The following is a 14,563-nucleotide window of genomic DNA, read 5'->3' on the forward strand; positions in this document are numbered from 1 at the left end:
AGTGAACAGCCATATATATACGAAATTATAATTATATTTGAAATTTATAACCGTAATAAGTTTATTGAAAGCGGTTTTATTGAAAAAAGAAAAAAAAAAACGCAGCCCGAGGCTATCGTATAGAGTCTACCTCTCTGCTGCGATACAGTTCTTTGTAATTTTTTTTCTCATTTCAATGGAATAGAGAGACGAGAAACGAGCATTTTTGTTATTTTGGAGCCTGTTTCGCCGTTAAAATGTAGTCCTCCTGGATCGAATGATGTTCTCTGTAGTACTTCTTATTCGTTTGATGATGAGACGTGACAATTTTGTCTTGTTGGGTCGACTTGTTATAAGGTTCTAATGTGACGATGCGGTTATTTACAGGTGCTACGACTGGCTGCTTTTAGTTGTCGTGTGTTTTTTTTTTTTATAAGGTCCTCGAATAATACAGATTTTTTTTTTACAAAAACATTAACGTCAAGTCCACAACAGTACCTTTCAGCGTCTATATTTTAACCAATTCATCGACTAAAATGAACGACTGCTTGCCGGCCGGTGGAAACATGCTTGATTTTTTTCCATTTTTTTATTTTTATTTTGTCGTTTTCTCGATTCAACAACTTGCGAAGATGAAGGGAGGGAACTTAATGATTCGATTATTACACAACCTCTTTGTTTAGTATATTTTTAAAAGCGATTTTTTAAATGTTCTTGTAAAATGCTCGATTATCGAAGATAATAGACCGTTTTGCTGATCGTAAGCAGATATCTGCACCCTCGTCACTTATATGTGTACAGTCTGCGTTCGTAGTTTCGATCAGGGTGTCTACGAGCAACTTGTTTTTCCAGGTCAGTGGGTTGGTGGATTAGAATTATCGAAGGAGTCGTCTCATCACCCCTTGTATACTATTTTAAAAGTTTATAATGAACAATGGTTTCGAATTTTCGGCATAATTACGATTTTGAATTGAATTTGGCGAATTGCAGTTTACCTAATTTGATTATACTTTTTTAGACAGACAATACCTAAAATAATTTTTTTAATTTTTATTTTATTTTATTTTATTTTACAATTTTTAGGTCCCTCCAACAGCTTAAAGCCAATTACAGGAGAGACCATTTATAATTAAAGAGATAAGACTAAAATTTGCTCCAGAGAAACATAAGTTTGAGAAAAAATACAAAAATACAAAAGCAAGCAAAAATGCGAAAAAAAAACAAAAGAAACATTTATAAATGTAGTTCCTCCTATCTAGAAGAGAATGTAAGAAATGAGCAAAAAAGTATAACACCAAACAAAAGAAATACATACAAAAAAAAAACATAGAAAACTAAAGGAAAATAAGATACAGAATATAAAATGGTTCACAAACAGCTTCCATTGCACCCCCACTCCTACTCCCAAGAAGAAAGATTTCATCATTTTGATGATTTAATTTTTAAAAAATTGAAAAATAAGAAGGAAAAAGTTTCAAATGACAAAAAAATGATTAAAATGGTTATAAAATTGTTAAAAAGTTGAAAAAAAAAAGAATTAAAAATACCAAAAAAAAGTACTTTATTGCTTGTTAAAACAATTTTAATGGGCTCTCATCAGAACAATTTTAATATATAATTTTTGTAAAATTTTGCTCAATATTACGTTTTAAAAATTTTTTCAGAAACGTTTGCAGGGATTTCGACGAAATTATTCAGGTTTTTACTCTATTTTGTGAGATTTTACTCAATTCATAATGCAAATCCAGAGGATTTCATTAGATTTGATCTGATCAAATCTAATTCGGTGTATGCCCGGATCTGATATATGGTCTGATCTGATCTGATTAGATCTCCTCAAAACTACTCAGATATGGCGAAATTCAACCAGGTTTTTCCTATTGAATTTTATTAGATCTAATCTGATCAAATCTTTGATCTGTCTGGTCAGCTCAATGGAATGTTCAGATCTGATCAAATCCCCTCACATTTACCATGGGATTTTTTGAACGATGTGAAGAATTTTTACACAATTTCAAAGCTAGGTTCTTACTTCTTGCTTTAAAATTTTTCTGCTAAAAAAAATCAAAGAATTTGAGAAGCAGAGAAAAAAAATCAACAAGCCAAAAAATTAAAAATTTGACAAGAAGACGAAAATCTTGAAAAAAAAACATCTAAAATACTTAAAAACTTAGATAAAAACTCAAAAACATTGTAAAAAAATTAGAAACTAAAAAAGGAACAAAAAATTGAAGACATGATTTTTTGGAGTGACTTTAATAGTGCGCGCTTTACTTCCTTAAAATTTAAAAAAGGCGAACAACCATTTTCATGAGATCTTATTTTAAAAACCCAACAGACTTGAATTTAAACTAAAAAAAAAAAAAAAAAAAAAATCGGCTAAGAAAACAAAAAATATCCAAAAATTGAAATGCTTGAAAAAACCTCTCAAAAGCACAATATTGAAAAAATTAAAAAGTTTAATATGTAATACTTATTCAAAAAATGAAAATCTCACCCAAAAAAAAAATGAAAAAAAATGAAAAACAAAAAGAACTTGAAAAACCTTAAATTCAAATGAAAAAATGAAGAAAAGACAGAGATAGGTAACCCGAGAAAATGAAAAAAAATGAAAAAGATGGATTTAATTATTTTAAACGATCAAAAATTGACTAGAAGAATTCTACTTTTCATGATATTGAACAGCTTTGAACTTTTATGTTATTTTGTGTAGTTCTCATGGTACCCTCAAAGCAAGCTCGGTGTAAAATGATTGGATCTGATGAGATTAGAACTGATGTGGTTGAACTGACCGAATTTGATCAAACTTTCATCACGCAGATCTAATCAGTTCAAATTACATTTATGTAATTATTTAAAATAATTTTTCACTGATTATTCATCAATTTTTGGATTATTTTATGTCATTTTCATTGCATCTCAAACCATTTAAAAGGATTTTGGTATAAATATAATCAATTATTTTACAATTCATTCAATTTTCTTGTCATTTTACGGTATTTTTACTGCATTTCGAGCAATTTTTAGATCATCCTCAATACATTCACTAAATTGGTCGTAATTCATACCATTTTTGCGCCACTTTGTGGATTTTTACGTTGTATTTTATTGTATTTTTACGCCTATTTTGAACGATTCTCGGAAAAATGTTAGAGATTAAAAACATTAGTAAACATTATTATGTAATTTTGACATTTTAAAATGATTTTTATGTAATTTATGCAATTTGATTTATTTTTACACCATTTTATTGTATGTATTTTTACCTCAATTCTGCAAATTTTCGTTAGTTATAACTCAATTTCACTATTTTGTACAAATTTTGATCAATTAATAGTTTTAACATTTTGAATACGTTTCAACACCATTTAGAACAATTCTTGCCTAATCACGAAAATAAATATGTATTTCCCATCGAGTAAACCACTTTACCTCGATAAGAAAATCATAAACGCACTTCAAACATTCAACTCATACAATTTAGTTAATCCCGAAACTTCTGTTCGATAATTTTAATAATAAGTATTAATGCTCGAAATTTGAAGCAAAAAAACCAATCATATTATTGGGTATTTTTCTTTACATAAATTTGCAGATAAACGTTATCTCAAAAAGTAACTCTTGAAGTTACATACAAAAGATACTTATAAAGTATTTTTGTCTTCGATAGATACGTATATCTTCTTTTTTTTTTTGACAAATTACTCGATCTCACTTCTCAGTGACGTCCGCACGTGTAAATACCGACTTTAACGATTCAATTCGTAAGATAAAGATAGGTAGTATACGATTAAAGAAACATCTACGGCATTTTGTACGTTGTATAATTTAGATTAGAAACGTAAAGAATTGAAGATCCATCGGGTATTATGATTAATGTTTAAATTATTTACGAGATTCCGACCGCGCGTATAGAGTCTTGAAAAACGAACGATTATAGTAATTGGTGGTATGGTTGTGTCTCTCCAGTCTCTACAGATATACCGATGTTTGAAAAATGACTAAGAAGAAGGAAACAAGGGCTATACATATAGGTAGATAGGTATACTTGTGAATTGTGATGTGTATGAGGCGCAGCATAGCACGTAAAAAAAATAGGCTAATTGTTGATCAGGTTCGAGAATTCTGTCACCTTGGGAGCATATATTAAAATTGAAATTTAATAGGATTTATTTTGAAATCTGTCAGTATATGTACTTAGCAAACTCATAACGTATTCATTACCTACAGAAGAAAAAAAATATACACCGGTACCGGCGCGATAACTACTTATTAAATATCTCTAGGTCGAAAAGAATGGAAAAAATTACAAAGAAAAATATAACGACGACGAAATACATTTTAGAATAACGATGACGTCACAATAAAAGAGAACTTATTAGAAACAAATTTATTTGAATTGAGAGCGTTAATCACGAAATGACAAAACTGTTTTTTGTTCGATCTAATGAATAATAGTGAAACGTATACGTGTAGTATATGTACTCGTTCGTATTGTGTCCAAAATATAAATTCGTCTATAATACTAGCAGCCTAAAAGTACGTATGGTTTGTGAAATTGATTCGGGTCGACAACAATAATCTAAAATATACCGCCATCGTCAAACACTAAAGCATATTATACTCGTAGTTGGCCAAAATTTCGATTTTTTTGAGGCCTTCGGGGTGTTGCTCTTACATTACGTCTATCTATACGTAATTCGTATTACAGCTACCTACTTCGTATTCTTCATAACTACTACGCATCGTATAATGAGACGAAAGAAACGCCTAAGAAAAATCCTAAGTACCATTCGAAGAAAATCTCCCAAGTATAAACAAGTAAAACCGGAACAAAACGGATTAATGAAGAAATAAATCGTAAAAATTATACCAAACCGTGTAATCAGAATCGAAATATTTTTCAGAATCCATCGACTGTGTAATTTCTACTCGCCCTGATCTTTCGTCTCTGTGGTTATAGCTTTATACTTTTTTTTTAGAAAAAAAATTCACGACGATGCGTCCAAAGCAGACATTTCAGCAAGTTTTCTCTATTTTTTTTGCTTTCCTTTTTTTTTTCTTACATTAAGGTTAATTTAACACGTTCTTAGAGCGTTGTTAATTTGGTGAAATTTGTGTGGGTTTTGGTGTAAAAGTTTTCCTCCGATGCTTTTGTGGTTATTTTTCTTTTTTTTTTTTTTTTTTTTTTGAACTGACATTTGATAAAATATCGATCGAAGGTTTGTTTACGCATAAAGGATGATGTTTATTTTGATTGTTTTCGTTGTATTATATCTTGTTATTTTTTATATACGTACCGAGTTTTCAAAGTGTTGTATTGATAATTTTATTAAGTGCGAGAGGGTCCTATTGTAAAATTGAAAAATACGTGAAACCATTCAAAAAGGTTTTTTTTTTCAGTAATTCGATAAAAGTATTAGGTATTTGTTGTTTCAAATTGTAATGTTTTTCTTTCGTAGAATATATTTTCGTGTTGTCTTCGTGACATCATTGTACATTTATCGCTATATACACGTGCGAAATTGCAAATATTGATACGATATCGTTCGATAAAATTTTCATTCATCTTTGTTTAATAATTATCATCTCACAACGTCAAAAGGCATCATAATTATGCTACGAATCTCCCAATACTAGATATAGATAGGTACCTGGGTATACCAAAATCGTTTCAGAAAAAAATCGCCTTTTCTAGCTCGACGTTCGTGTATTATCGTCATTTTTCGGCGAAAACTCTCGCGTTCTATGACTAATCACCCCGAATCAAAAGGGATGAATAATTGCGATTATGTTGACACGCGTGTAGGCGTATTTTTTTGTTAAAAAAATGAGAAAAGATTTTTAGCGGAGGAAAAAAACACGAGTGTATTGCGAATCGTGAATGAAAAGTTTTATTTTTCTAGAACACGAAAATTTACCAACGTGTGTTATTTATAATGGTCGATGGAGTAAGAGTACCTAACCATTCGTTTTGTGGATGGTGTTGATGAATGTGGACACATTAGGATGTATTTGTGGAAAAAGACTTATGGTTTTATGTAGGCTGTAACTCATTTGTAATATTTTTCAAGTCGTGTGAGTGGATCAAATTATAGAACTAATCAAAATGAGATTATTGAAGGGTGGTTAGTTTGTCAATTGGAACTAAAAATGCAAGTTCGCACAAATTTACTCTCCAGAAATTGTTTTTTTTTTCATTTTATCAAGTAAACGATCTATTTTTTACTTTTTATATGTTTTTATTTTGAAAAAAATTTGAGTCGAAGTAAAATATAAAAATTAAATTTAATTGAGAAATAAAAATTGGATTTAACCAAAACTGAAAATTAGACTGAACTGAACACTTCAAATTATACAAAGGTGAAAAGTATTTTTTTTTTTTTTTTTTTTTTTTTTTTGAATTAAAATAAAACGAAGGTGTTTTTAACAGTTGAAAATAAAATCAGCAAATAAATGTAACCAACAAAGATGAACATTTTGGCAGGTAAATTTTAAATGAAAGATAAATTAAACTAGAAAGTAGAATTTAAATGAAATCAATCATAATCAATAATTCAAATTAAAATATTAAACCGAAAAATTGAATATAAATTTAAATTTCATTGCTCTTTTTCCTATATTTTTCACACATTTCAATGATGTTCATTGTCATCTTTGCTGATTTTCTGTCAATTTTACGTATAGTTTTTACATACATATTTTGCACTTTCAATGATTTATAATTTTTTTGTAATATTTTAGCTTGATTGAGCTATTTTTTCCTTTTAAGGATAACTGAATTTTTAACTAATCTTTTCTTTCATAACTGAACAATTTTTTGATTTTTAAAATGATTTTTGAAATTTCAAATATGTTTTCAAACTCTCATGGTAGATTTATTTTTTTTAGTATTTACAAAAAATTTTTGAATTTGAATTTCAAAAGTAGGCTATGCGAATTAGTTTTTTTTAATTTTTTTTCCCCCCAAAAAATGTTCAAAAGTTTCCTTCAATTTCCAAAAATTGTCAAAAACTCTCGCTTTTTCGACAAAATTTCGAAAAAGTATAATTTTTTGCTAATAATTGCTGCAAAGTTCTTCAGTCTCGTTTTTTGCCAAAAATTGACAAAAACCTCTATTTTCATGAAAATTGCAAAAAAAAATTTTTTGCAGAAAATTTCCAAAAGTTATTTTTTTTTTTCAAAAATTGTCCAAAAAGCTCGTTTATTTTTTCAAAGTTACCAAAAATTCTCGTTTTTCAAAAATTTACAAAAATTCTCAATTTTTAGCAAAATTGCAAAAAATTGTCGTTTTTTTCAAAATTCCAAAAAACTACACTTTTTACAAAAATTTTCTAAATATTACGATTTTTTGACAAAAATTGCCTAAAAATCCCCTTTTTGAAAAAAATTGGGTAGGGAGATGAAAAAGGAAATTTGAAAAATATTCGCAAATTTTCAAACACATCATTTCTGAAGGAGGAATAAAAATCTGAGAAGCTTTTTGCTAAACGTGCTGCAAAAATTTTAGAAGTCGCCTTTTTGTGCCTATTTCAATTTGAAAATTTTGTTGGACACCTTGTATATGTACCCTTAAATTTCAGGTTTTTTTTCCCCCGAGAAAACAGATAGGAAAATGGGGAAGGACTCAAATGACAAATTTTCAAGAAACTTCGAAACACGATGCAAGAAAAGGTGCAATAATGCAGTTTTACGAATTTTATAGACACCTTATTCTTTCCCCGTTCAATTATCTATCAATCGTTTACGTGATTCGATGTTAAAAAAATTTTCAATTACGAAAAATTTGGCGATGGTTAAGTTGTACCTAATTTGTAGTTGTACCTACGAATTGGCGATGGTATTATCTTATCTCGGTTTAATTTCTTTTAAATTTTCTGATTTCACGTTTGTTGAAGAGAGTCGATAACATTATGAAAATTTCTACTTAAAAAATCTTCATTTTAGTGTTAATTTTGTAGTACAAGTAATTGTGTATAGCAGTGTGGCATTTCTACCTTATAGATATCAATTTAATTTCCTGTACGACAAGGGCAGTGTTTTCTCATTCGGTTTTACATTAACACTTGACCTTTCTTTATTGTATTCAGTAGTTATACAGAAACAAAAGAACAGTCGGGCCGGAATTTACCTTGTAAGTACCTAAATTAGAGTTCAAAAAGTTGCTTAATTCAATTATCTATTATTAAACCTAAAGGAAATAACACCGAGTTTCGTAAAATTCCTCTCTCTTACTTAAACGACTTGTGTTTTTTCCCTTACTACGTGAAACTTGATTTTTATTTTTAATTCAGTTTTTTTTTTTTTTTAAATGCTCTTCAATTAATTACGATAGGTATAGGTAAGTCTTATTTCTTAAGCCAGGGTAGTAATATCGAATAGGCGAGTACGTATAAGTTTTTTAGCATTAACAATGTTGATGTGGAAGAAAATCGTTGACCTGTATGAAATCTATAATTCACTAAAATAGAAATCTGTTTTCGGCCTCTGTATTGCATACTGATTAACCTAATATCATAACGTTTACTTATAGGTATTTATTCATGAGGAGACCTTATAAAAATGCAGTTTCTTTGTTTTGTTGATAAGTTTGTATCGCGTTACTTAATTTTTTCAAACGATACGATGACGTGTTTATTAAGCCTACATGTACATTACATACTACATCGGTCGTACTACAGAGTTGAATTTTTTTTCTCACACATATTAGATATCGTTATTTTCATTTATCAACTAGTCCTTATATGCAGTACTGTATGGGTTACGAGGTAATATGCATTTTATTGATATTTCAATTGATGGTCTTCATTTTCAAGATGCTGAGTCAATGAGCAATTGATTTTTTTTCTCGTTTCGTGGCAACTGGCGAGTGTGCGGGAGATGGAGTCATATTGTTTGTCAGAGACCAATAGTTTAAAGTCTTGCAGAGTGAACATGGCATATAGACTGTGTACTCGTATGTTATTTCAACTTGTAGACCTGCATGAAATCATTGTTGTTTTTTCAACATTACTGTTTGCGTTTCTCGATATCGCCCTCATCGATGTTCGGTTTTCATCGTGTGTATCATCTGTCTTTTTACGTGAGTTGGCCAACGCGAAGAGGGTATTTTTATGGTTTTCTGATTTATTAGTGGGTGTTTTTAATGGCGTTGAATTTTTTGGGGGTTGTCTATATTTATTCGGGAATTATTCCCAAGTAGGCGAATTGAAGAATTTTTTCGAAGGTGTATAGAAATTTCATTCAGTTTGAGCTGGAAAAACACCGAGGAATCAAATAAAAAAAGGAAATAGGTATTTGAAATTGAAGACGTTGATTCAGTGGAAATCGATTTGATACATCACATTTTCCCAGTCAATCGTTTGGGGGGGGGGGCAAGAGGAGAGACTGAAATTGAAGAGTTTGTATACAAAAACGAAATTTGGAAACTTCATAAAAAAATGTAATGTGTCAAGTGTGATTTTATATTTTTGGTATATTTTGATCATGGTTAAGGGCTCTGATGAGGTGATTAGAAAGAGTTGGGGAGCTGGATCAAAAAATTGAGCCAATATTCGAACTCAGAACCTTGGAATCAGTAACAATCAATGTGCAACTTCACTTGTGAAATTTTCTAGAATTTTGATAAAAATTTGGGGTCGTGGTACCTTCAATAGGCTTGAAATCTGATTTTGGAAATTAATTGGCAAAAGAAGGGTCGAAAAAGGGATGCTAGCTGGTACAATCCCTCAAATCCATTATTCCATAACTATCAACACTTCGAATTACCATTTCACCGAATAAATATTTCCCTGACTACCGAATTTTCACATTTGAGCTCAATTAATAGGTATTGGTTTCTCGAATGAATTTTTCCCGTCAAACTTGATTTTCACATGTAGGTACAAATTCCTTAGAATTTCGGCCACGAAAAAAAACTTTTGGGAAATTTTGAAATTACAAAAAACGAGTCTGGATTTTTTTGCAATTTTTTTCCAATCAAAAAGCTTTATTTAGACAACTTATGACAAGATTAATACAATTTTTTAGATAAAGGGGGGGTGGATTTGACCAAAAAAGCTGACTTTTTGGCAATTTTGAAAAAAAAACAGCTTTTTTGGTAATTCTATAAAAAAATATACATATTTTTTTTACAGTTTGTGCAAAAAATTACGACTTTTTGGTGTTTTTATGCAAAATATTAATTTCTCCCCAAGTTTTGACTAGGTTAAAAAGCAAGACTTCCTGAAAATTTGGTCATATTTTTTTTTCAAGTTTGGCTAGAATAAGAAATCATAATGGCAATTTTGATTTATAAAAAAAATTGACAATTTTGACAGGCAATTTTGATTTTTAAAAAAAAACAATTTTAGCAATTTTGAAAAAAAAAGTTGAATTTTTCTTATATTTTTTGCAAAAAGTAAGATTTTTTGCAATTTTGATAAAAAAAGAGCCAATTTTTGCGACAAAAAAGCAAAACTTTATAGAAATCTTGAATAGAAGTGTTTTCTGTAATTTTGGCAAAAAAAACAAGACTTTCCGACGATTTTGACAAGAAATTGATCTTTTTTACAAAAAATGTTTTTTCCCCGCAAATTTAGTCCAAAAAGGTAGGTAAGGTTTTCTTGGTAATTTTTATATTGTCTGTCCAACATAGCTTGACTGGAATTGTGTTAATCGCATTTTATGAAAGCCAAAAGAAAATAATGGAAAGGTTTCCCAAATTTGAATTGCACTTATTCGGATTTTTTTTTTCAATATCTTTTTTTAGTCAATCAGCCATGAATAAACATGCCAAAAATACACAGTCAATGATTTTTACTTTCTAAAAAATTTTGAGAACCAAAAAAAATTGGGATTTGTTGCATGGAATTCGGCTTACACAAATGACACAATTCCAGTCAAGCTATGTTGGACATGCAATATAAAAACTCTTTTTTTTTTGCAACTTTGACTACAAAAAATTTTTTGGGGCAAAAGCAAGATTTTCTGGAATTTTTAGCCCATAGAGAAAAGTTTTTTCTGCAATTTGTCTAGAACAATGAGACTATGATTTTTTTCAAATTTTGAAATGTCAAACGAAATCTAAACTAAGGATTCTCAACCCGCTTTGTTTGACTGTATAGACTGCCTTTTTAGCCAAAGAATCCTGGATAAGGATAATGTTCCTAAATTTGTGGTTTCTTGCAAAAACATGAATAAATTCAACATTATCAAATTCTTTACATAAACTGGAGAATTTCCTTAAACAAATGCTCATAGTGTACAAGTTGATTGCGAGAATTCTTCCAATTATTCGATTGCCAAAAAGAACAGGTATTATTGAGTGCTTTTATTACATAATTCAAATCGCTCAACAACTTTACTTTCTTGATATCATTTTCCTTGAGAACTTGAAGGGCTGTGCGTATTGCAATCAGCTCAGCAAGGTTATTCAAAATCAGGTATACCTATTGGGTGTTTGTTATGCGCTCTGAAATATTCAAAATTGAATCTGGTGCGAAACATATCCCTTGCTGCAGCATGTATCTCAATTGAAGTAATAAAAAAAATACCTAATAATAATAATAAAAATTGTACATAATTTCCAGCTTTTGACTCATTATTAACAGCCAAGAGCTTTTGTGCGGAAAGTTTAGTTTTGATCGAGCTTTTCGGATTTTGTTTTTGAAACTTCATTGTAAAACAGATTGTGGTTCCAATTTGGATTAATCAGATCCATTTAGGACAAACCCGATTGGATATGACCAGATCTGATTTCATGAGGCGTGATCAGATCCAATAATTTTCCCATGGGCACTGAAGGGGAAAATATTGGGTTTGTTCAAATTGGGAAATTGGCCATATCTGAGCAGATCTTATGTGATGTTAGCTTATCCGAACAGATCAAATCATACCTGCTTGAAGAAAATGATCAAATCTGATCAAGTTTAATCTGACCAGATTGGACCGGGTTATAGCGCAACAGATCTGATTGTATCAGATCAAAACAGACATTCCTTGGATGCAATAATTAGATCTGATCCAATCTGATCAGATGTGATCATTTCCCCCTCAAGTATGGCAGATAACTTCGTAGATATCCTTGATATGGTTTGTTTGTTTGTTTGTTTTTTTTTTTTGTCATAAAATAATAAAAATGTTGAATTTCGATAACGACAATTTTTCTACAACTGTTCTAACAAACATGTTAATTTCTGTTTTGCAGATGACCAATGATCATAATGGCGGAAAACGATTCCGGAGTCATGTTTATGTCAGAGGCGCCAAAATCGCACAACGGCGGACCGATCATCATGGATTCGGCTATGACTTCGGACGAGATAGATTCAGAATCGGAGGGAATCTCGTTAATGTCGGCGAGATCATACCTATCGTCGGCCGAGACCAAACGCAACAAACGTAAAAACTTCCAACCGCGTAACATCGCGTACTCGGAAACCGAATCGATCACCGAATCGTTCACGAATCGCGATCGAACCCCCAGCAACTCCAGCGAATCCGATTACGCGCTAGACTTAAGCAACGTCGACGTCCTCCGTGGCACATCCAGCGGCGGCTGTACGAACGTCGACGAAGACGCTGGTAAACCTACCAAAGATGATAACGATGGCGCCGGTGCGCAGAATGCCAAAGACGACGACGAAGCCGAACAAACGGTCAACGAGTCGTCTCCCATAGATCTCAGTTGCTCCAAGAGCACCTCACCTTATCCGTACAATCACGTTAATTCGTACTACAGCGATAGCGACAGCGGCGACGAACCCGTTATCAACGTGAAAACCGAGGAAAAACGCAGAAAGGAGATTTTGGAATCGTTCAAAACTCCAGCTGGTCCTTATTTTCTGCATCCGTTACTAGGTCATGGCGGCGACGCTTCTGATCTAAAAGAGTACTTTCAAAATACGGTCAAAGAGTTATTGGGAATATACGGCGTAAATACCGACGTTGCGACGGATGTAGCCCAGACAATTAACAACGTACCTATATCGAATTTCTCTTCCGGTAAGTACATACATGCATGGGCTTTGAAAAATTTATTCTCTATGTACTTGCATATATGCGTGTGAGATAGGGCTCGTAGAGTTCTACGTAGGTACTATGTACCATAAGTACGGTGTACTTTTTTTTTTTTTACCTACCTTCTCGCGTTTTATCAGTTTCGGTCAAATTACTTACCTAGTTACAAAATCACTCCGAATAATCTAAAACGGGTCATTGGATGTCAAATGAAGCAGCTAATAAGCTGTCGTAAATAAAGCTCTAGGAGAAATTATCGGTATGTAATATTATCGTCGGTAACCCTCGCGTTATGATTAGTTTAGAAAGTGGAAACAATCAGGTTCCTCGAGTACGCACCGACAGTAGGGTAAAAAGGAAAAATTTATGGTCATCGAGTTCGTTCGTTTATTCGTATCAGGTGCCCAGGCCTATCTATAAAAGGTGGATGTATATATGTACTTGTTTTTGAGTTGGAAAATCAGTTATTTAGGTTGCTTGAGAGAAAAATTATCGTATGGTTTCTGAAATTCAAGCAATTGAGCATCGTACGAGCTATAAAGACATGAGTTTTCGATTTATCCTATTTTGAAATCCAAATCAATGAATTTTTGCCAGTCTAATTAGTCGGGGAGCACGCTTAAGAATCTATTGCACCCCCCCCCCCCCCGTCGATCCTCCAGGACAACTTTTTTCTTATAGGGAGAGTCCTAAGGCACATTTCTAGCCCTTGTACTCAAAAAAAAAAAAAAGTGGTCCTACTTACAAAATGGGGGGCATTATGATTGACCTAGGTCAGCTGAAATCGCAGATTTTGCGTTCCAACATAGGACTTGCACAACATTTTTCAAACTGTACAAAGTTAGGTCGAAAGATTAAGCAAACATTCATCACCTGTCAAAATTTCAAGTGCTAAAGTGCGTTTTTCGATTTTTGGTGAATTTTTGAAAATCAAATTTAGGCCAAAAATGAGTGAAAAAATCAAAATTTTACCAAATTGACCAAGAAAGCTGAAATTTGGGATACACCCTATTTTCGACATTCCAAAACGATTGGAAACTGTTTCAAACTGTTTTGAGCAGTTCTGGAGCCTCCAGCAGATTTCCGAAACTTGAAATTCCCATAAAATTTTATCAAATAATGAAGTTGGATAGCCGAAATTTGCTCTGCAAACTAATTTCAATACGCTACAAAGTCAACTGCAGGGAGATTTCAAGTCGTTTTTGAGCCTCCAGCGACTTTTTGAAAATTCCTGGAGCCTCCATCAGATTTTTGAAACTTTGAATTTTCACAAAATTTCATCAAATGGAAATGGAAAGCTGAAATTTACTCTATACTCCAATTTTAACACCCTCTGAAGACGACTTCAAGTGAGTTTAAATCACTTTGGAGCCTCCAGCGACTTTTTGAAAATTCCTCGAGCCTCCATCAGATTTTTGAAACTTCAAATTTTCATAAAATTTCATCAAATGGATAGGGAAAGCTGAAATGTACTCTACACTCCAATTTTAACACCCTCTGAAGATGACTTCAAGTGCGTTCAAATCATTTTGGAGCCTCCAGCGACTTTTGAAAATTACTGGAGCCTCCAGTAGGTTTTTGAAAC

General features: G+C 31.7%; 1 protein-coding gene across 4 annotated transcripts in view; it reads left to right on the forward strand.

The window, feature by feature from the left end:
- Positions 1-14,563, forward strand: part of LOC135846006 (zinc finger protein castor homolog 1-like) — a 154,789-nt gene that overhangs the window by 52,924 nt on the left and 87,302 nt on the right. For 3 of the 4 annotated variants that reach the window (XM_065364932.1, XM_065364931.1, XM_065364934.1), the window contains one exon: positions 12,167-12,963. In XM_065364932.1, coding sequence (XP_065221004.1) covers positions 12,174-12,963 — 790 coding nt within the window. In that variant the 5' untranslated portion in view covers positions 12,167-12,173. Of the gene's footprint in view, positions 1-8,093; positions 8,114-12,166; positions 12,964-14,563 lie in introns of those variants that run through there. The other variant, XM_065364933.1, reaches the window with a different exon arrangement.

The sequence above is a fragment of the Planococcus citri genome, chromosome 4, assembly GCF_950023065.1.
Source record: "Planococcus citri chromosome 4, ihPlaCitr1.1, whole genome shotgun sequence".
NCBI lineage: Eukaryota > Metazoa > Arthropoda > Insecta > Hemiptera > Pseudococcidae > Planococcus > Planococcus citri.